Source organism: Nicotiana tabacum, chromosome 8 (assembly GCF_000715075.1).
Source record: "Nicotiana tabacum cultivar K326 chromosome 8, ASM71507v2, whole genome shotgun sequence".
NCBI lineage: Eukaryota > Viridiplantae > Streptophyta > Magnoliopsida > Solanales > Solanaceae > Nicotiana > Nicotiana tabacum.
The window spans coordinates 151,202,276-151,224,231 of record NC_134087.1 but is presented as its reverse complement, the minus strand read 5'-3'; the positions used below and the strand labels follow the sequence as shown (position 1 = coordinate 151,224,231).

At 38.0% G+C, this 21,956-nt stretch overlaps 1 protein-coding gene across 1 annotated transcript; it reads right to left on the bottom strand.

Annotated features, from left to right (window-relative positions):
* Positions 1-17,040: 17,040 nt before the first annotated feature.
* On the bottom strand, positions 17,041-20,467 carry LOC107779415 (polygalacturonase-like). The gene is made up of 4 exons (XM_016599849.2): positions 20,030-20,467; positions 19,020-19,309; positions 17,639-17,867; positions 17,041-17,391 (listed from the first exon to the last, which is right to left on the bottom strand). The coding sequence occupies exons 1-4, from the start codon at positions 20,465-20,467 to the stop codon at positions 17,173-17,175; spliced, it is 1,176 nt and encodes a 391-aa protein (XP_016455335.1). The 3' UTR covers positions 17,041-17,172.
* Between the last annotated feature and the right edge of the window lie 1,489 nt (positions 20,468-21,956).

Here is a 21,956-nt window from a genome sequence, read left to right as displayed (position 1 = left end):
GTGGTTTTGTTCAGATGGTCAACGACGGAATACCCCTTTGCTTGTACTTTCCTCTACAAGTCATCCGGCCCTGTCTCAATGACGGGCTGCCTGGTAGTGGTATCCTTGCTTGATCCTCCCAAGTGTTCATGTGTATAGACTCTTCCATTCCTAGTTATCCCTTGTGCAGCGTCAGATTCTTCTACTTTGGCCTTCCCTTTTCGCCGAGCCTCAACAACATAATCCTAGGGTATTGCTTTTGAGTTGAATAGAGGTGTGGTTGAGACCATCACAGTGAAAGTTGTAACCACTTCTACTTCAAATGAAGCGAAGGTGGACGCGGGCGGAGCCACCTCTACCTCAAATAGAACTGATGCAGTTACCTCAACCTCGATTGGTAACTGAGTCTGTACCACGATAGGAGTAAGTGTGACTGCAATTTTAAAGTCATCGCCTTCTCGAATAAGCCCAATCGACCCCTCAGGGTCCCATTCTTCGTTCGTCTCTATTACATGTACTCCACCACCTCTATGATCAGGGAGGGGGTTGTCGCGGACATTAGGTGAAGCTTCCTTTGCCAGTATGACCTTGTTGTCAATTAGCGTCTAGATCTTATCCTTCAATGTTCAGCACTCAGCAGTGGTGTGCCCCTTCATACCGGAATGGTACACACAAGTTTTGTTCGGATTGACCTATTGGGATGGGTTTTCTAATGCCACAATAGGAACATGAGTGACATAACCCGCGGCTTTCAACCTTTCATACAACTGGTCGATGGGCTCAGCAATGGCGGTATATTATCTGGGTGGCTTGCGGTCGAAGTTGGGTCTTGGTCTTGGAAAGTTTTGGCGAGTTGGAGGTGAATGGAAATGGGATGGTTGGGAGTTATAGGTGTGGTGGACAATGGCTGGTTGGGAATATTTGGGAGATGAGGGTTGATATGTGGATGGAGGTGCTTGGTACGTGGGTGGAGGTGTTTGATATGTGGGTGGAGGTTTTTGATATGTGGGTGGAGGTGTTTGGTACGTGGGTGGAGGTGTTTCATATGTAAGTGGAGATTTCGGGCCTTGGGCTACCATTACTTCCCCTACCATCTCTCTTCTTTGATGTGCCGCCTGATTGCAATGCCTTATTTGTGGCCGGTAGTGCCTCAAAATTCGTTACCATCCCGCTCTTGATTCCTTCTTCGATACTTTCTCCAAGTTTGATGATATCAGAGAATTTATGATTTTCGATAACCATCAACCTTTCATAATATTGCGGATCATGTGCTCTGACGAAGAATTTGTTCATTTTTTCCTCGTCCAAAGATGGCCTGACCTTGGTCGCTTCCGACCTCCAACGAGTAGCATACTCACGGAAAGACTCAGTAGGTTTCTTCTTAAGATTCTGAATGTAGAAAACATCTGGTGCATTCTCCGTATTGAACCTAAACCGGTCCATGAAATATGACGCCATACTTACCCAATTAAACCATTTCTTGGGATCTTGGCTGATGTACCAAGACAAAGCATCCCTGGTAAGACTCCTCATAAAGAGTTTCATTCGGATCTTTTCGTTTTTCCCGACCCCGACAAGTTTGTCGCAATAGGTCCTCAGATGGACCTTGGGATCTCCTGTGCCGTCAAACATCTTAAACTTGGGAGGTTTGTATCCTTCTGGCAATTCTACATTCGGCTGTATGCATAGGTCTTCATAGTTCAAACCTTCTATTCCTTTTCCGCTTTCGACACCTTGAACTCAGCTTGTCAACTTCTTGAGCTCTTCAGCCATGTTTTTAATGAGCAGGTCCTTTTCGGAGGATTCCGGTGTATAGGAGATGGGTTGAATGGAGTGAGGTACGGATTCTATGTATATAGGGTTACTTTGACAGGTGCTAGGGATTTGGGTGTAGTGATGGTCGTTGGTTGAGTTTTGGGGATAGGGAATGGGTTGTGGTGTGTTTTGGGGAGTGTGGTAAGTGGTGGTTAGTGGGCACTGAAATGGTTGATGGTGATGTTGTGGCGGAGTTGGTATTGGCAATGGATTGAGATTTTAGCGTGGAGTTGCGTATTGATTTGGTGCGGGAGAATTTTGTGGATGTTGGTTTTGTGTGTTTTGGGGAGGTGCTGGGTTCTTTGTGTTTTGTTGGTGGATGTCGGGGACATTTAAGGTGAGTGACAAGTTTTCCAAGTTGCGAACCTGCTCAAGTTCTCCTTGCAATTCCAATATATTTTGTTCCAATCTCACGACTAGATCGTTTGGGGCCGGAGTACTATGGCCATCTGAGGTTTCTGCATTCTCAACATTCTCCTTTCAGATACTACTTAAGTCGTCCATTTTTGCTTTTCCTATGCCTTTTTTTATTGCTTGGAGGAGGAGGAGGTGGTGGAGGGCCTCTAGATCTGGTATGATATGCTGATGAGGCCAGTATAAGTGAACCAATATAAGGGGATGAGAATAATAAAAAAATAAGCAAAAACAAAAAGGTAACAAGTCAGTGAGGATTCTAAAATGTTTGCAGTATTTAAACACATATTGCGGAAATATAAATTCGTGTCCTAATTTAGGAGCCTCGTTACGCCCGACGTAGGCCTAGCGACAAATAAATTTAGAGAACTTTAAATACCAATAAATGCTTCATTTCATAATATAAAAATAGACGAATCCTAAAACGAGTCTAAGATAACTGAAAAATAAGTCACTACTGACACTTGGCCTTATTACATTTAGGAAAGCAAGTAAATCTAGCCTATTTGGTCCCAAAAGTACCTTTACCAGATTCAATCTTCCTAACTCCATCACATAGGTCCCACAGGTCGCCTCCTTATGACTTTACCTTCCAGCGTTCTGGAAATCCTCGATCCTCCTTATGACTTTACCTTCCAGCTCCACTATTCCTCGCTCTAGATACTCCAGTTTCCTGTTGGAAGTGACTACCATCTCTTTCCATTCTTCAATCAATCTCACATTCTTCTCATGTATTTCTCGATGCTCATTCTCAGAGTCGTGGACCCCCTTGTGCAGCCTGTTGTATTTGAATTGGGCCTCAACTTCTTCATCTGTGATCCTATTCCCTCGACTAGTTCCTGGAATCACCATCCCCTTCAGATTGTCCTTCAACCATGCTGGGTAGAGAGGTTCACACCCTGCATGATACTTGTCTGGCTCGACAATTTTCTTTTCCATAATAATTTTGCAGTGCCACATATGCTGAGCTTGGCACTTGTAAAGGATGTCGTCGTCTTGAAAGTTTGCCCTGAAATGACTCATCTTGGCAACCCTTGGTACAACCTGTTTCCTACCTGCTTGCCTCATAACTCGGATAGGGACATAAAGGTATATCCCTCTCAACCCAATCAGTACCAAGTGTGGAGCGTCTCTGCATTTGATGATGAATTCGTCTATTGGGAACCATTCAAACATCTATTGCACTTGTTCATCTGTCAGATTGTCGAAGACCTCTACCCATTCTTTGGCATTTTCTAGTTAAGCAAATCTATTTGGAATGTAAGTCATCCGCTTGGGGTGATGGAAGGCAATATGGTCATTCCAAGACCTTCGTGGAAATTCTTGGCGGTAGTGACCCTTTTAAAAATGTTCTAACAACCACAATTGCAACAACAAGTTACAACCCTCGAAATGTTTGACCCCTCTTTGGCAGAGCTCCAGAGCCCTGTAGATGTTGGCTATGATCATGGGGACTACAATGTATGTCTGTCCATTGATCCCTTCCATCAAAGTCTTGGCGACCATGGCCAACCTAGTGTGGATTCTTTCCCTTTTCATTGGGAATACTATCAGGCCCAAGAAGCATACAATGAACACGAACACTCTGCGGTGGATGTGGCCTAGAGAAGTGAGAGAGATCTCATCATGGTAGGTACGGTAGGACTTGCTATGGCCATACCTCTCATACAAATATTTGAAGGGTATGTAAGATTCCTTCAAGCATACCAGGTCAGCATTCTTCTTTAATCCCATCATCTTTAAGAACCCTTTACCGTTATGGTTTTCCGGCACTAGTAACATGGGACTATCCCAAGCCAATCTCGCAAGACCTCCAATTTCTTCTAGAAATGGTGTCATTTCTATGTCGCCGAAACGGAACACATACCTCTCACTATCCCAAAATAAAGTGGTAGCCTCAATCAACTTGTTGTTTGGCTCAATGTCTAGAAAGGAAGGCAAGTTACCCAGGTACTTCCTTACATGTTTTTTGTCACTTGAGGAAAGATCCTCCCACCAATCTAGCAGCAATGGTGGAATGTTGCTAACCATACCGAATCTGGGGACCTCGTGCCTCATTTTCTGCAAAACAAAAGGGTTAGGCTTTTCTCCCCAACCAGACTTATCTATTTATACATTCATGATCAACATATCGACATTTAGTTCTCCAAATTAATGCACAGAAAGTGACTATGTCTGTAGGGATTATGGAAACCCCGGTGGACCTTTGGATAAGGCTTACCTTAAAGGATCATTATGTGGACAACATATTGATCCGGCTAGGTTTGACCATGATGCATGCACAATTTTGACCAGAGTAAGGTTACTATAGGGGTCTAGACCGGTACCCTCAAGCAGACAACTTGAGGGGGAAAGGCACGGAATAGTCGACTGCACCGCTGATCGACTGATTTCACCACAAATAAGCCTTTTTGAATTCAAGGGTAACAAATAGAAAGAGCGCAACCACTCATTAAGCGTTGTTATAGGATTTGATACGCACGAGTGGAATATGATATGGAGCATGATATATGCAGCAATAAATAGCACGTAGTCAAGTATTTGTATGTAGGAAAAATAAATACAGTATTTAAATAATTGAAAGACAGTTATAGAAAAAGAAAACAAAGAGACAAGTCAGTTTTATGAATAAAAGAAACATAAGTGCTTAAAATAGGCAGTTAAATTCAAATAAGGGGAAAGGGTTTAGGATAGAGCATGCTTGGAATAATTCATAAAAAAAAGTTTGTTACGGTAAGAGCCTAAGATATTCCCAACAGAGTTTCCATGTTGTCGCACCCCCTTTTTTCCTCCGCGGAAAAAGTTCGGGTTTCGACATTCATGGGGGTAATAACTCATTTCCTTTTGGGAATTTGGGTTTTGAAGAGTCTCCACCTAATGGATTATGGTGCGTTAGGGTACACAGAGCGATTAACTCCTGGATTGGTTTGCATTACCAAAGATTTAGGGTAAGGGCTCGAAATAACTTGGAGGGGAAGGTGTTAGGCACCCTTCTTGGTCCACAACGGTGGGTCTCGGCCGAACTTATACTTATGAACTAGTCCTTTAAAAAATAAATAGTTTAAACACATAATTACAAATAAGAGTAGGTTTTTGGACATTACATGACCCAAATAATGAGACAAAGGAAAGACTTGAACAAACTGTGTTCATATAGAAAAGTAAAGTTTAAGCCAAGGGAATTTGGGAAGGAGGGGTCCTAGGTTGGTTAGCCTACAGGATCACCCCATGCAATGCCCGGTAAACACTCCTCAATGAGGGGCTACACGTGATATTAGTGCGTAGTCATCATATCCTGTTATACCCAAGTGCCTCCCCTTGGTCATAGCCTAAAGCGTTCTATTAACTTTGACAATGTCCTATATGTGCACTACCTGTCCCTTCCTCGTGGCCTTGGAGGTACTTTAGGACCTCTATTCTTTGGACAGTTCTAGATTTTCCTAAGGTTTTAAAGGATAAAAATCTAGGCGTCAATCAAGAACAGTTAGGACTGCATATAAAAAACAAGTTATAGGCTCACAGTTACCTCCTCAAACATAGCAAGTAAGTGCACGTCTTCAAACAACATTCCAACACTTAATAGAAAGTCCTAGAACATAATATCTAGGTGAGCAGGGGTTACACAACCTTGAATTAGGATAAAGTGTCAAAATCCTATTTAGCTTGCCTACTGGTTTAAACCTATTAAATCTGGACAATTTTAAATAGCAAAAGCACAATTTCAGAGTTGCAGAATTTAAAAAGCCCTATAGGCTTGCCTAAACGCAGAACAGTGATGTCCTAAAAGCAAGATAACTACGTTGATGTAGTAAAATGGTGAACAGTTTTTAAACGGACTCTTGAGTTCCTATAGGAATGCTATCTAGTAAATTAAGGCAGTGCTTGAAAAATTTATTTAAGGAAACAGACAATTGATTAGGCCAGTTTCAAAGCCAACTAACATGAATTAGACCGACTTGTTTAAACTAGGTTGATTTTAAGTTCTATAAGTGGAATTTTTGATTTTAAGCCCTATAAGCGTGATATCTAATTGTTAAAAGCTTATGTTGGAACTTATAGGCATGATTTTAGTGAGACAAATGCAAATATATGCACTAGCAGAATTGAACTCAATCACTTTACATTTTATAGGCATGGTATCTAATCATGAAGTTGATTTTAAACCTATAGACATGGTTTCTATTATTGAATCCATTTAAATCCTATAGACATGATCTCTAATGTTGTGAAAGTAAACATGGCAAGTGCACTAATACAATCCTATAGGCATGGTCTCTACCCAAATTACCCAACAGATATAGCTACCCACCTTTTTTTTACTAATCACCCCAAAATTGTTTACAAATAATTATTACAGACCAGCTGAATAAATTACATAAACAATAAATAAAAGAAGAAGTTAACTATAGGGAGCCTGAAGCAGGCCCAAATGACTCCCCAAGCCTCCAATAGCCTCAAATGCCAAATTCTATGACATTATCATTGTCTAGGTGCATCAGATTTCCCTAAGGATCTCAAGGATCTCGGGCAGTGCTCACATCTAGACTTTATAACTAGAACTGAGTAAGTGTAGTGTGGAAGATCCAGATCCAGTGCATCAGAGTTCAGAGGGATCTCATAGGGATCCCAAGGCAGTCACACACTGGAGGGGCAGAACTTAAGGACATAAGAGTAGAGTGGGAGTGCTTGACATGGTTTTGAAAAGGTTTTAATAGGAAATCATTATTTGAAAAGACTTTGTAGCTTTATGAATAGGAGATTTGTTCAGTAAAACAATTTTTGACCAGAGTTGTGTAATAACACAAACAACAGATCAAACATAGGGCCAAATCAGGTTCAGCAACCCTAAAATAACAAATCTTCATATAGGGGGTAATTGGGGCTGGGAACACTCAATACAAGTAACAGAAGTCTTTGCAATTAAGGGGGTAGCTAATAGTGCAAACAGTAAGACATGGATTCAGGGGTGCTAATCAGAACATAGTTATAAAATCAGAGGTGCTCTAGGGGGTTCATGGGATTAGGGATAGCTAATGATACAACATAGTAAAAATTGCAGAACTAAAACAACTTAGAATTACTTTGCAAAGAAAGGTTCATACTAGAGACTAAATTGCAAGTGAACCAACATTCAAAAATAGGGTAGAGTAAAATTTAGACAGACTACAAGTTCATAAGACATGCTGATCTTAGAAGTCATAAGACATAACTAGGTGAAGTAATAAGTCAATTACAAGTTGAACAGCAAAACAGTAGATAGAAATAGATTAAGAATATGATAAACTGAAGCAATCGGAAACACGTTGGTTTGAAAGCTTGAATTTAAAATCATAACATACTAGTAAAGAGAGTAAACGAAAGGTAAAGAACAGGAGAGTGTAATAATTAGCCTTGGCTTGCAGCCGGCTAATTCAGTAGCTATAGTAAATAACAAAGAAAGCAGGAGAGCTTTTGAGTGTGAGAGAGATGTGAACTAGTGTCTGTATTCTTTCAAAACTATAGAAGAGAGCAATATATAGTAGTTTGAAAGCTAGGTAAATAAGGTAAGAATCAAATTGTTTAGTAATTATAGAACTCAAAGTAAAATCAGTTCGAGTCTTGATTAAGGGAATTAGTTTAAATGGTAAAGAGTAGGTTACAAGTAAGGAAAGAAATCATACATAGTTGTAGTATAACAAATAAGGAAAGACTTCAAAAAGTGCAAGTATAGAATAGGTAATTAGGGATAGGTTCAGAAAATTCTAATTAAGGAAATAATTAGTAAGAATCAAGAAACAATGCAGACAAGGTAAATGAAAATTAATTAAGGCAAGCAAATCAATCAAATTGAGTAGAAAGGTAAGAATCGAAGGTTTAAGGGAAAGTGTTCAAATCAACCCAAGAAATAAGGAATTCAGAATATTACATAGCTCAATCAAAGAGAAAGTCATGAAAAGAGTCAGCATGTTTAGCATATAAATAAGGTGAAACATGGATAGTCAAGAATCGACACATAACCCTAGCAAAAATAAAAGTTAAACAATTACTGATTCGATGAGAAAGACGCAAGTTTTGATGTGAATGGTTGAGATGAACAAAAGTACATAGAATTAGTGAAAGTTTAGACTAAGAAACTCAGTAAAAGCATATCAAGGCAAGACAGTCACGAGAAATCATAAAAACTCAAAACGAGAACCGGTCATTCATGCTAATACTCAAAAAAAAAACGAAGAACCCTTAAAAAATTAGGGCTTTCAGCATAGGCAAGTTAAGGTTGTAGTAGTCTCATTGAATTAGTCAAAATATGTGAGAAAAACATAAAGAGTCATTTAAACAAAGTTTTAAAAAGAAATTCCGAAAACCCTAATTTTAGAAGAAGATGAAGAACACTTGAAATTATATGATTCTTGTAAAGAATTTAAAGGATAATATAAAATACTCAAGAAACAAACTCAAATCGTCCTAAATCTGTATAGATCTAGGAGGTATAGAAAAGAAATTAGGGTTTCGAAAGAGACCCATACAGAGATGAAGAAACATGTCTAGAACCCCATAGAGCGTAGCAAATATAGAACGATTTCACTTGAAATCACACTGGAATAGCCATGAACAGGCAGGAGATGAACCCTATATGCAAGTCGGCATGGCCCTGGTCCCTTGAGGGCCTTAGAGAAGGCAAGAATAACATGAGAGAAGCCATTGGAGGCCTGAGAGATGATGAGAGGTCACCGGAGATGGCCAAAGATAGGGGGTCGGCATTTGAAGATTAGGGTTTAGGTTGAGAGTGTTTTGAGAGCAGAGAGGATTTTAGGGCAGCAGGGGAGGTGATGAAATGAATTAGATTTGGGGGGGTATAGTCTAGTTTAATTAGGAAATGGTGAATCTCGGAGATCAACGACCAAGATTAAGGGGGCCTGGGTCGGGTAAATGTATTTGGGGTCTGGGTCGGGTAATTTAATTAGAAATTAGGCTAGGTATTGGGATTGGATTGGGTTGAATTTAGGCTGATTGAAATAAATTTGGCTAAGTTTTAATTAGCCACTTTCAGTACTATACAATTTTTATAAAAATAATAAAATAATTTATAAAAAATATTTCGTGTACTAAAAAAGATTAAAAATAATTTTTTAATATTTTAAAAATATAAAAGACCCTTTTATGCACTAATAACATAATTGTACATTAATAGGGCTAATATTGCAATTATATGCAAATTGGCTTAGAAAAATATAAATGCAAATATAAAAATGCACAAAAAATATTTAAGCAATATTTTGGCATAAATATAGGATTTATATGGCTAAATTACCACAACAATAATTTGAAGGATTATTACTGGAAAATTTATAAGTAAAAGGGGAAGAAATAAATCAATTTAAAGCCTTTAAAAATTATGGAAAAATTATAAAAAGTTTGGGCATGCTTATATATACATATATGTTATTTTCAAAGTATATATGTGTATTAAAAATATATAGAAAAAAATTGGGTATCAACACACACCATCACCTCGACATAAAGGCCCCGCTCAAGGTGTAAACATCTAAATTTCTCCTAACTTCCGAATCGGTAAAATTCGCCCATTGAGCCCGCTAAGAGGTGACCTCGATGGATGGAGTGACTAACTGTATGGATCAAAATCTGATCAGACAAGAATCGGTGTGGGAAGGGACGGTGAAAGATTACTTGGAATTGTCGTATCCATACCACTGTAACAATACGCACCTCGGCTACGGCCGAGGTCGAGTATTTAGGATATCTGAGGCGAATTGGGTATCATGGAATTTCAAGGGATCGGCCCATAATATAGCCGAATGACTTAAATACTATAGGTAAAGACCGTTGGGTAAGGGAGAAGATCTAGTATATAAATTAAGGGAGAAGAAGAAGAGGGGGGGGGGGGGGACAAATCAAAACACAGACATTCCCCAAAAAGAGGAAGGATCATCAACTCTCTCTCAGCATAGATCTTTAGTCTTATCACACCCAATGTATAGGGTTCTACCTTATTAAAGATCGGTGACCTTTTCCATCCATGTATTCCTCATTGATTGTTAAACATTATGGAAACCGTTATCTCCTTATTATATAATGTGATTTAATCAATATTACAGTCTAATCTTATGTGTGTCATGCTTGCTTACTCTCATCTTCTATTTTAGATCTACAATAAATTATCGTTGTCTAAGATTTACCTAAAGTATTCTTATGTAATTAGTTTAGCAAAAAGTTCAATACTTTTTGGTCAAAAGATATGTAGCCCCTTAAACATGTCCATTTTTTTGTCACTTGAACTTGGATTAGGTCCTATTGAGCACTTTAACTCATCTAAAAGTGTACCTATTATACATATTTTGCTGACATGGCAAAGTGTTTGCTTTCCACACTCTTTGAGTGCATCCAACACTGAAATATAAAATTATTTTTTTCTTATTCTCTTCTTTATTTATTCTTTGTCATCTGAAACCATGAACACGATGATCTCCAACAAACTTTTTGTGGCCAATTACACCATCCCTCACAATCCGCCAACCCAAATCTTTTTCCCCACATCCTTAATGCGAGATCTTGATTGTCCCTGGCTGAAAGGAATGAGTAACCTTAATCCACCAAAGTTTACAAGAACTTTGATCACCCCAACAGTGAATTGAAGCTCCAAGCGAACTAAGTATAATTCTGGAGACCGCACATCCATGTTCTTCACAATTAATGTGTGCGAGTATTATCAAAATCAGATATCCAAATTAAGACTTCAAAATAATAAACAAGTTTGCTGATGAATTCATTTAGCATTAAAAATGTCTATAATAATTTTTCCACATATATAAAAGTACAAAAATCAATATACTGAGAACGCATTAGTAAACTGAAAAATTCAAAATAAACTGAAAAAGTTTCAGCGCTAAATATTAATCAGAGTTTCACTGAGATGATGAAATAGACGGGGGTTTTGGGGGGGCTAGTTTTCGGGCTAAAGAAGATGATGGAAGAAGAAGGCGAGTAACGAGATGAATTTAGGGTTTGGGGTTAGGTTTTTTCTGTTGGGAGGGGGGGAGTCTTTGATCAGAGAAAACCGAACGTCAAAGGTTATTGGGAGGGGATGATTATTTTCTATTTTCTCTTTTGTTTCACAATCTCCTTTTTAATATGTTTTTGGGCCAAAAATTCACATGGCATCGTCTCATTTGTCAAGGCGCCAAGTCATCCGCGAGTGACTTACATGCATGTTATTTTTTTGACTGATTCTTGGTGAGTGCTTCAAATTTTAATTAAAGTGCCTAAATGTAAAAAATACACAAGTTTAAGGGGACGGATATGTATTTTGCCTAATAAATAATTATGTTATATTAAGTTTCATTTTTTCCATTGTAATATGATATGAACAGTTTAATTGTTTTATTTTTACATTTATCTTTCATGACTTCCCTTTATGTTATTGTCCCTATTTCCACACCTATTATTAATTTCAAACCCATTTACCCATTTACGAATCACCCATTCTCAGTACCATCACAATAAACTGCTCCCACTTCTATGAAAAATTGATAAGATAGACAAATAAAATTTAGTATACTTTGTATATTAAATTTGTGGGGTCCAGCGCATAAATTAAGGAAGACAATTTTCTTTCTTTGTCTTCTTTTTCTAAAATGGCAGCCACCATTGTTTTTGAATTGCTTAAAAGTCATCCTTTGAAATCTTTTTTCCTTTCTTTTGATGTCACTGATGACATTTGTAGGGGTATAGAATCTCTATAAATAGAGAGCTTCTGAGCCATTTGAATTACACCAACAAAGAGAGAAAGAAAGAGTGAGGTTTTACAGACAGGGTATAAGAAAATAATCTGTGAGAAAAATAGAGAGTGTGTGATATTGTAGTGAAGTGGGAATATCAAAAAGGGATTATTTATTTTGAGTGTTGTAGTGGTCTTTGGAGTATTTTACTCGGACCTACAAAGTGTAAAATTCATTACTATAGTGATATCAGTTGCTCCTTTCGGGGCCGTGGTTTTTCCCTTATTAAAGGGTTTTTTCACGTAAAAATCTTGGTATCAATTTTACTCTTTTATTCTTGTTAATTACCGTATCTCGGTGCTACATTATTATTTCACTTTTATTACCGTGAATATTATTTTTGTTGGGGTTTATTCCCAATAACTGGTATTAGAGCACAGGTTCTGCTCGTTCACTGAAATACTATTCACTGTCAGTAGTACTATACTCGGTGAAAACTAAAAATGTCCGGAGTAAAGTATGAAGTAGCAAAATTCAACGGAGATAACGGTTTCTCAACATGGCAAAGAAGGATGAGGGATCTGCTCATCCAACAAGGATTACACAAGGTACTAGATGTTGATGCCAAAAAGCTTGATACCATGAAAGCTGAGGATTGGGCTGACTTGGATGAAAGAGTTGCTAGTGCAATCAGGTTGCACTTATCAGATGATGTGATAAATAACATCATTGATGAAGACACTGCACGTGGAATTTGGACAAGGCTGGAAAGCCTATACATGTCCAAAACGTTGACAAATAAACTGTACCTGAAGAAGCAGTTATACGCCCTACACATGGGTGAAGATACAAATTTTTTTTCACATTTAAATGTTTTTAACGGACTAATCACACAGTTTGCCAACCTCGGAGTAAAAATCGAGGAAGAAGATAAAGTCATCTTGCTATTGAACTCGTTGCCATCTTCGTACGATAATTTGGCAACAACCATCCTGCAAGGTAAGACTACTATTGAGTTGAAAGATGTTACATCGGCTCTTCTACTCAATGAGAAGATGAGAAAAAAGCCTGAAAATCAAGGACAAGCTCTCATCACAGAAGGTAGAGGCAGGAGTTATCAAAGGATTTTGAGCAACTATGGTAGATCCGGAGCTCGTGGGAAGTCAAAGAACCGATCCAAATCAAGAGCTAGAAATTGCTACAATTGTGATCAACCAGGTCACTTCAATAGAGATTTCCCAAATCCAAGGAAGGGCAAAGGTGAAACCAGTGGCCAGAAGAATGACGACAACACAGTCGCCATGCATGCACCTTCCAGGTACAGAGTCAGAATGGGTGGTTGACACAGCGACATCTTACCATGCCACCCCGATAAGAGATCTTTTTTGCAGATATGTAGTAGGTGATTTCGGCACAGTGAGAATGGGTAACACAAGTTACTTAAAGATTGCGGGGATTGGTGACATTTGTATCAAGACAAATTTCGGATGCACATTGGTTCTAAAGGATGTGCGGCATGTACCTGATTTGCGGATGAAATTGATCTCAGGAATTGCTTTAGACCGAGATGGATACGAGAACTATTTTACAAATCAAAAGTGGAGACTCACTAAGGGATCATTGGTGATTGCAAAGGGAGTTGCTCATGGCACGTTGTACAGGACAAATGCAGTAATATGCCAAGGTGAATTGAACGCGGCACAAGATGAGATTTCTGCAGATTTGTGGCACAAAAGAATGGGTCATATGAGCGAGAAGGGATTGCAGATTCTTGCAAAGAAATCACTCATTTCATATGCCAAAGGTACAACGGTAAAACCTTGTGACTACTGTTTATTTGGTAAGCAGCATAGAGTCTCATTTCAGACATCATTTGAAAGAAAATTTAATATACTTGATTTAGTATATTCTAATATTTGTGGCCCAATGAAAATTGAATCAATGGGTGGTAACAAATATTTTGTTACTTTTATTGATGATTCTTCACGAAATTATGGGTTTATATTTTGAAAACCAAAGATCAGGTGTTTCAAGTTTTCTAGAAGTTTCATGCTCTAGTAGAAAGGGAGACGAGTCGAAAGCTAAAGCATCTCCGAAGTGACAATGGAGGTGAGTACACTTCAAGGGAATTTGAAGAGTACTGTTCAAGTCATGGGATCAGACATGAAAAGACAGTTCCTAGAACCCCACAACACAATGGCGTAACCGAGAGAATGAACCGCACCATTGTGGAGAAAGTGAAAAGCATGCTCAGAATTGTTAAACTGCCTAAGTCATTCTGGGGTGAAGCAGTTCAGACAGCATGTTACCTGATCAATAGGAGTCCATCAATTCTGTTGGCGTTTGACATCCCAGAGAGAGTTTGGACCAACAAGGAGGTATCCTACTCGCATCTGAAGGTGTTCAGTTGAAGATCTTTTGCACATGTACCAAAAGAGCAGAGAACAAAGCTGGATGATAAATTTGTTCCTTGCATATTTATCGGATATGGAGATGAAGAGTTCGGGCACAGATTGTGGGATCCTGTAAAGAAGAAGGTCATTAGAAGCAGAGATGTAGTTTTCCGAGAAAGTGAAGTTGGAACTGTTGCTGATATGTCAGAAAAGGCGAAGAATGGTATAATTCCTAACCTTGTTACTATTCCTTCTACTTCTAACAATCCCACAAGTGCAGAAAGTACGACCGACAAGGTTGCCGAGCAGGGGGAGCAACCTGGTGAGGTTATTGAGCAGGTGGAGCAACTTGATGAAGGTATCGAGGAAGTGGAGCACCCCACTCAGGAAGAATAACAATCTCAACCTCTGAGGAGATCAGATAGGCCAAGGGTAGAGTCATGCAGGTACCCTTCCACAGAGTATGTCCTCATCAGTGATAAGGGGGAGACAGAAAGTTTTAAGGAGGTGTTGTCCCATCCATAAAAGAACCAGTGGATGAAAGTCATGCAAGAAGAGATAGAATCTCTACAGAAAAATGATATGTACAAGCTGGTTGAACTTCCAAAGGGTAAAAGACCACTCAAATGCAAATGGGTCTTTAAACTCAAGAAATATGGAAATGACAAGCTGGTCAGATACAAAGCTCGATTGGTGGTTAAAGGCTTCGAGCAGAAGAAAGGTATTGATTTTGACGAAATTTTCTCACTTGTTGTCAAAATGACTTCTATTCGAACAATCTTGAGCTTAGCAGCTAGCCTAGATCTTGTAGAGCAGTTGGACGTGAAAACTGCATTTCTTCATGGAGATTTGGAAGAGGAGATTTATATGGAGCAGACGGAAGGATTTGAAGTAGCTGAAAAGAAACATATGGTGTGCAAATTGAATAAGACTCTTTCTGGATTGAAGCAAGCACCAAGGCAGTGGTACATGAAGTTTGACGCATTCATGAAAAGTCAAGCATACCTAAAGACCTATTCTGATCCATGTGTATACTTCAAAAGATTTTCTGAGAATAACTTTATTATATTGTTATTGTATGTGGATGACATGTTAATTGTAGGAAAAGACAAGGGGCTGATCGCAAAGTTGAAGAGAGATTTGTACAAGTCATTTGATATGAAGGACTTGGGCCCAGCACAACAAATTTTAGGGATGAAGATAGTTCGAGAGAGAACAAGTAGAAAGTTGTGGCTATCTTAGGAGAAGTACATTGAACGTGTACTAGAACGCTTCAACATGAAGAATGCTAAGCCAGTCAGCACATCTCTTGCTAGTCATCTAAAGTTGAGCAAAAAGATGTGTCCTACAACAGAGGAGGAGAAAGGGAACATGGCTAGAGTTCCTTATTCTTCAGCAGTCGGAAGCTTGATGTATGCAATGGTATGTACTAGACCTGATATTGCTCATGCAGTTGGTGTTGTAAGCATGTTTCTTGAAAATCCTGGAAAAGAATATTGGGAAGCAGTCAAGTGGATACTCAGGTACCTAAGAGGTACCACAGGAGATTGTTTGTGCTTTGGAGTATCGGATCCAATCTTGAAGGGCTATACAGATGCTGATATGGCAGGTGACATTGATAATAGAAAATTCACTACTGGATATTTGTTTACATTTTCAGGGGGAGCTATATCATGGCAGTCGAGGTTGCAGAAGTGTGTTGCACTCTCTACACTGAAGCGGAGTATATTGCTACTACTGAAGCTAGCAAAGAGATGGTATGGCTCAAACGGTTCCTTCAAGAGCTTGGATTGCATCAGAAGGAGTATGTCGTCTATTGTGGCAGTCAAAGTGCAATAGACCTGAGCAAAAACACCATGTATCATGCAAGGATGAAGAATATCGACGTGAGATATCATTGAATTCGAGAAAGGATAGAGGATAGGTCTATGCAGGTAAAGAAGATCCATACAAGTGAGAATCTTTCGGATATGCTAGCCAAAGTGGTACCAAGAGACAAGTTTGAGCTATGCAAAGAACTTGTCGGCATACACTCAAACTAGAACCTCCGGTGTTACCTCCTTCGGGTGAATGGGACTGGAGGGGGAGATTTGTGGGGACCAGCCCATAAATAAAGGAAGATAACTTTCTTCCTTTGTCTTCTTTTTCTAAAATGGCAGCCACCGTTGTTTTTGAATTGTTTAAAAGTCATCCTTTGAAATCTTTTTTTTCCTTTCTTTTGATGTCACTGATGACATTTATAGAATCTCTATAAATAGAGAGCTTCTGAGCCATTTGAATTACACTAACAAACAGAGAAAGAAAGAGTGGGGTTTCACAGACATGGTATAAGAAAATAGTCTGTGAGAAAAATAGAGAGTAAGTGATATTATAGTGAGGTGGGAATATCAAAAGAGGGTTATTTCTTTTGAGTGTTGTAGTGGTCTTTGGAGTATTTTACTCGAACCTACAAAGTGTAAAATTCCTTACTATAGTGATATCAGTTGCTCCTCTCGGGGCCATGGTTTTTTCCCTTATTAGAAGGGTTTTTCCACGTAAAAATTTTGGTATCAATTTTACTCTTTTATTCTTGTTAATTGTCGTATCTCGGTGCTACATTATTATTCTGCTTTTATTACCGTAAATATTATTTCTGTGGGGATTTATTCCCAATAGAATCTGCGTCAGAGGATATTGAAAATACATTTTTTTACATAATTTTAAAAGTAAAACATATTATTGCTGTTGTAAGGTATATATGTACAACTTTATTGGAGTAGACCAAGTAAGCCTTCTTTCTATTGGTAATAACACTTGCTTGTTAAAAAGAAGGGGCACCTTCCTCCCCTAACGTACACACATCAAAAGTAGAAGTGTATTCATATACAACTGTCAGGCAAAATGACTCCTCTTTTACTTCCTCGAACATTCTTGCAAAAAGATTGTGCCTTTTTGTTCATATGAGTGAGCTTTATGTCTTTTATCTGGATTCCTTCGCATGGATTGCTGGGACTGCAGTCAAACTTCATAGCTACTGGAGTTGTTGACGTCCCTTGTATATTTTCATACGTTACTTGACTAATCTTTACACCAGAAGTCTGCAATTAACCAAACAATAAATAATAACATAACAACGTAACTTAGATTCATCATTACCTCTATAGCAGTTAGAAGACAATATTTCTACAGAGGAAACCAATAAACAAATTGAACAACAGGTTAAAAAAGTACTCAATCAGCTCAATATTGATATATCAAAATATGCCCTAATATCGTGTAAAACTCTTCTCGAAAGGAAAGCAAAGAAAACACCCATTTTTTTCTGTTCGTTCGAAGAATATTTACCTCGCCAGGGCAATCTTGGTTGTTGGGGCAGTAATTCTGATCAATGATGATTGGATTGTCAACGTACTTCATGACTATGTTGCGGTAATTAATGTTGGTGACAAAACCAGTGCTGGATCTTGCCCAAGATTTTATTCTTAACCCATTATCAGATCCTGTGAATATCGAGTAAACCAATGTCACATTCTGCACGCCATCTTCTTCATAATTCCTTGCTAGACTTCCAATGCTGCAATAGAAACAATAAATGTACATCTTCAACATAAAATACGAAATAAATACACAAAAAATAAACCCTAAACTAAATGTCAAATAAAACAACATTGATTGAATAAGAGGATGGTCAAATTGCAACTTTTAGGAGTGTATATATATATTGAACGTAATGACCATATAAGTCTAAAGATTTTTGGGTGAAACCGCAAAAATGAACTATGACTCACATGATAAGGCCAACATCGCTTCGATTAATTAACTAGAAGTCATTAGTTTCCACTTATATGTTTCCCAATATATCATGGTACTTGAAATATATATCGAGATATTGACATTAACCACCTGTCAAATAATATTTTCCTCTGTATTGGAAAAAGTCGTATAGCTTCAAAAACAAACCACCAATATAATCCATGTAGCCGAGTATAATGAAACCTAAAAATTGATCATTGATCCCTAGTCCCTCATTTGAGTTTGAACAAGTGAAGCTTAATTAGTAGTCAAACTTCTTATAATTAACTACATTTTCTCCCACTTCTAAAAGTTGATGTGATTATGAAAGATTGTGATTTAGTATTTTCAATGTAGTTTATGAAAACATAATTTTATATTAATTGTAGAATCAATATCCAAAGTAGAATTAATATCTTAAATTATTTGATCCTAGTGTTTCTAAGAAATGTTACGCTATTCTAGTTTTAACATGTAGCACAAGTTCCTCGAATTGCCCAATCCCTTCTTCTCCTCCTCGAATTGTGCTGTAATAGCAAGAGAATGTTACTATTACAGCAGTATACAAAAAAAAAATCATACTCGTTGTACGAACCTAAGGAGATCGAAACATACGCACGCACGCACATGTACACACAGTAAATAAAAGTGTGGATCTTTAATAGTTTAAGTTTTTAAATGGGATGACTGCCCACTTCAATATGCTATCAAAGTAGATAAAAATTATTGGTTCGAGTCTCCTCGTTGTCCTTTATAAAATAAAATAAAAAAATAAAGAATTTCTGCATGCTTGACTCATAAGAAAGAATTAGGCTTGAAAGTGATACAATTGCTCTAAACATAATTAAATAAATAAAGCATAATCTTTTCAATAGTTTAAGCTTTTAAATATGATTGTCGCTATACGGTCATGGTAGTAACATGAAGTGCTTACCTAACACCATGTCCAGGTCCACAGAGAATGTTCTCCATCCAAAGATTTCTAGTGCCAGGTCCAATAGATATACAGTCATCTCCAGTTTTGATTCTACTATTTATGATAGTAACCCCAGTTGATGATTGAACATGAATGCCATCGGTGTTTGGGCTCTGATCGGGGGCTATTATTCTTACATTTCGAACCATCACGTTGTTGCAGCTATTGAACACAATATGTGTTAGCTGGCTGTTGATTGATAGTAAGCCACTTATCACAACATCATTAGCCCAATTGAAGGTTATTGACTGCACTTTTTACATAAGAAATTAAGATTACTGAAATATTTTACGTTTATATTATTTTTGTTTTCTTCATGAATAGTTACTACATGGTACTTTCGATGTACTAAAATGGACTGAGATATGTATTATGTATTAGGATATATGTAGAATGAAATGGAAAGAGTATAAACATGTGTAATATTTATGTCAGGAGGAGAGAATGTGTGTGCGTATTTTTAAGTCCATATTTCACATGATGTCAATAAAAGGTTAGGAACCATAATAAAAGTCGAAGTAGAGAAATTTTTTAAATGAAAAACCTTAGTATTTTTACTGTTGAAATTGAATTACAACATGAAGATTTAATCTTTCTTCTTCTACCATCACCACGGCACACGCTTTACAACTCTAATTCAAGTACTAGAAGACGAAAAAATGATTTCTCAATAATGAATGATTATATTTAACGAAGAAAAGATACCTACCAGGTATAGTTTAAGACCTAAACCTTCAAGAAAAGTTGGTCATTTTTCAATTTTGATCAAATAACTACTTTATTTATGGGACATACTTTTCTTTTTATTTTATTTAAAAAAGAATTACACATTTCTTGATATTTTCCATATATATTTGGTTAAGCCTTTCTTAATTTCATAAACATATTGTGCCCAGTCAAATATTAATACATAAATTGGGACAGAGAGAATTTCGTAGTGCATGAAATCTAGTTATTAAAAAACATACCCTAGCTCCAACTGGGCAATTATTGCCTGATTTCCGGCAAGCCCAAAAAGCTGCTCCTTTAGCATCAAGATTTCCACCGATGACCGAAATCCCATTGACCTGAATGAACAAAAGCCAGTAGCCGGAGTTGCCAATGGCCCAATAATCCAATGGAGCCACAAGGGTTCCATCATTCCTTACAGTTATTCTATTTTTACATGGCCCTCTAAATGTAGCTGCCTTTATTAGATAACGTCCTCGGGGAACATAAATGGTCGCTGGTTGCACTGAGCTGCATGCAGCGCCCCATGCCTTCAGAAATGGCTGAGTTGCATCAGTTTGGCCATTTGGTTTTGCACCAAAGCTTAACACATTGAAGGTTGATGTTGCATTTGATTGCAAGAACAGAAATATAGAAGATAAGAGGACAGTAATGCAAGATATTATCAGGTTATCCATTTATACCAAAAATGGACTTCTTCCTTGGGTTTTCTTGTGGCAATACAAACAAAAGTTGATATTTCGAATTGGGAAAAACGGATAACTAACCATAATATTTATAGGATTTTCAGATATCTTTCTTGAATTTATTGCCTGTAATTGGGCAATGATTGGAGAAATTAATGCATGAATGAACTTAGAAGTGTATGTCACACGTCGACGGCATACTATGATATGTACGGCAGCCATGTTAAAGGTTATTTTGCAGTTAATAGAGCATGTTCGCTTCAAACTTTCCTTCAACAAAGTATGCGGTTAAGCGCATGAAAACTAACGTATCTTATGTACTATAATAAAAAAATAATTACGACTTTGAGTACGGCTTTACTTGACGGCTTTAATTATAAAAAGGGAAAACACTCAAATCCCCAAATTTATAAGAAGGAACAACAAAAACAACGAAGAAAGAAATGGAATATTAAGAAGATTTAACGCTGTGAGCACGTGATTTTTGTGTTTCGCACGACAATCGCTCCAAAAGGAAATAAAAAAATAATAATTGGCCCTGCTGTACAAATTTTGGATTTCTGTGCGGCACCTTGTTGATTTATTTGTGACTTCGGCCCATTTTTATTTATTTACTTTATTAAAAAAACAAAATTCAAAAAAAATATATGTGTCCTGCATAATTCGAACCGTAATCCGGTCGTTGAATAAGAAAAACACGAATGGGCATCTTCGTCCGTGATTTTATTTTGATTAACTTTACCTGTTTTGAAATATTTTAGTGTGTGTGCAAATAATTGTATTGAGTGTGTATTTAATTTTTAATTTTTGATTTTTTGCTTAGTTTTGCTTTTAAAAATAAAAAATAAAAATAAAAAAAAGAGAAAAACAAGAAAAATCAGCAATTATTCCGGATTGGGCCAATTTTAATAAATTGGCCCAAACAAACAACGTTCAAACCAAGCCTGCCCGGTCCAGGTCCACCTGATGCCCAGGATGTCCAAACGACGTCGTTTGAGTCATGCCTGATCTGGGCCGTTGATCTCAGATTGATCAACGGCCAAGATCAATTCCCCATAACCCACCAATAAACCCGACCCGTCTCACCCGGACCGACCCCAACCCTCAACCCTCAAAACGACACCGTTCCATTTAAGCCTTCAGATCCAGACCGTAGATTTAGATTGATCTAACGGTCGAGGTTCACCCACCCACTAACTATATAAACCATTCACCATACCCTGCCCCCCTAGCCAACACCCCCGCCTTCGTCTTCACCGAACCCATCCCCTTCAAACCCTAGCCGCCCCTGCACACCTTCACCAGAAACCCGGCGGCCTGAACGCCGGTGACCTCCACCTGAACACCATAGAACCCCCATGCCATCCTGAACCTAAATCTACCAACCACACCCTTCGAATCCTACCCCACCTGCTCGAATCTTCATTTGAAGATTCGAGTCGGAACCTAATCTACACCAATCAACCCAAGCTTCACACCA

Coding starts and splice junctions, on each gene's coding strand:
- LOC107779415 (XM_016599849.2), bottom strand. CDS start 20,467: ATGGATAACCTGATAATATCTTGCATTACTGTCCTCTTATCTTCTATA. Junction 19,310..20,029: donor ATTGCCCAGTTGGAGCTAGG/GTATGTTTTTTA, acceptor TAAAAAGTGCAG/TCAATAACCTTCAATTGGGC. Junction 17,392..17,638: donor ACCAAGATTGCCCTGGCGAG/GTAAATATTCTT, acceptor GGTTAATTGCAG/ACTTCTGGTGTAAAGATTAG.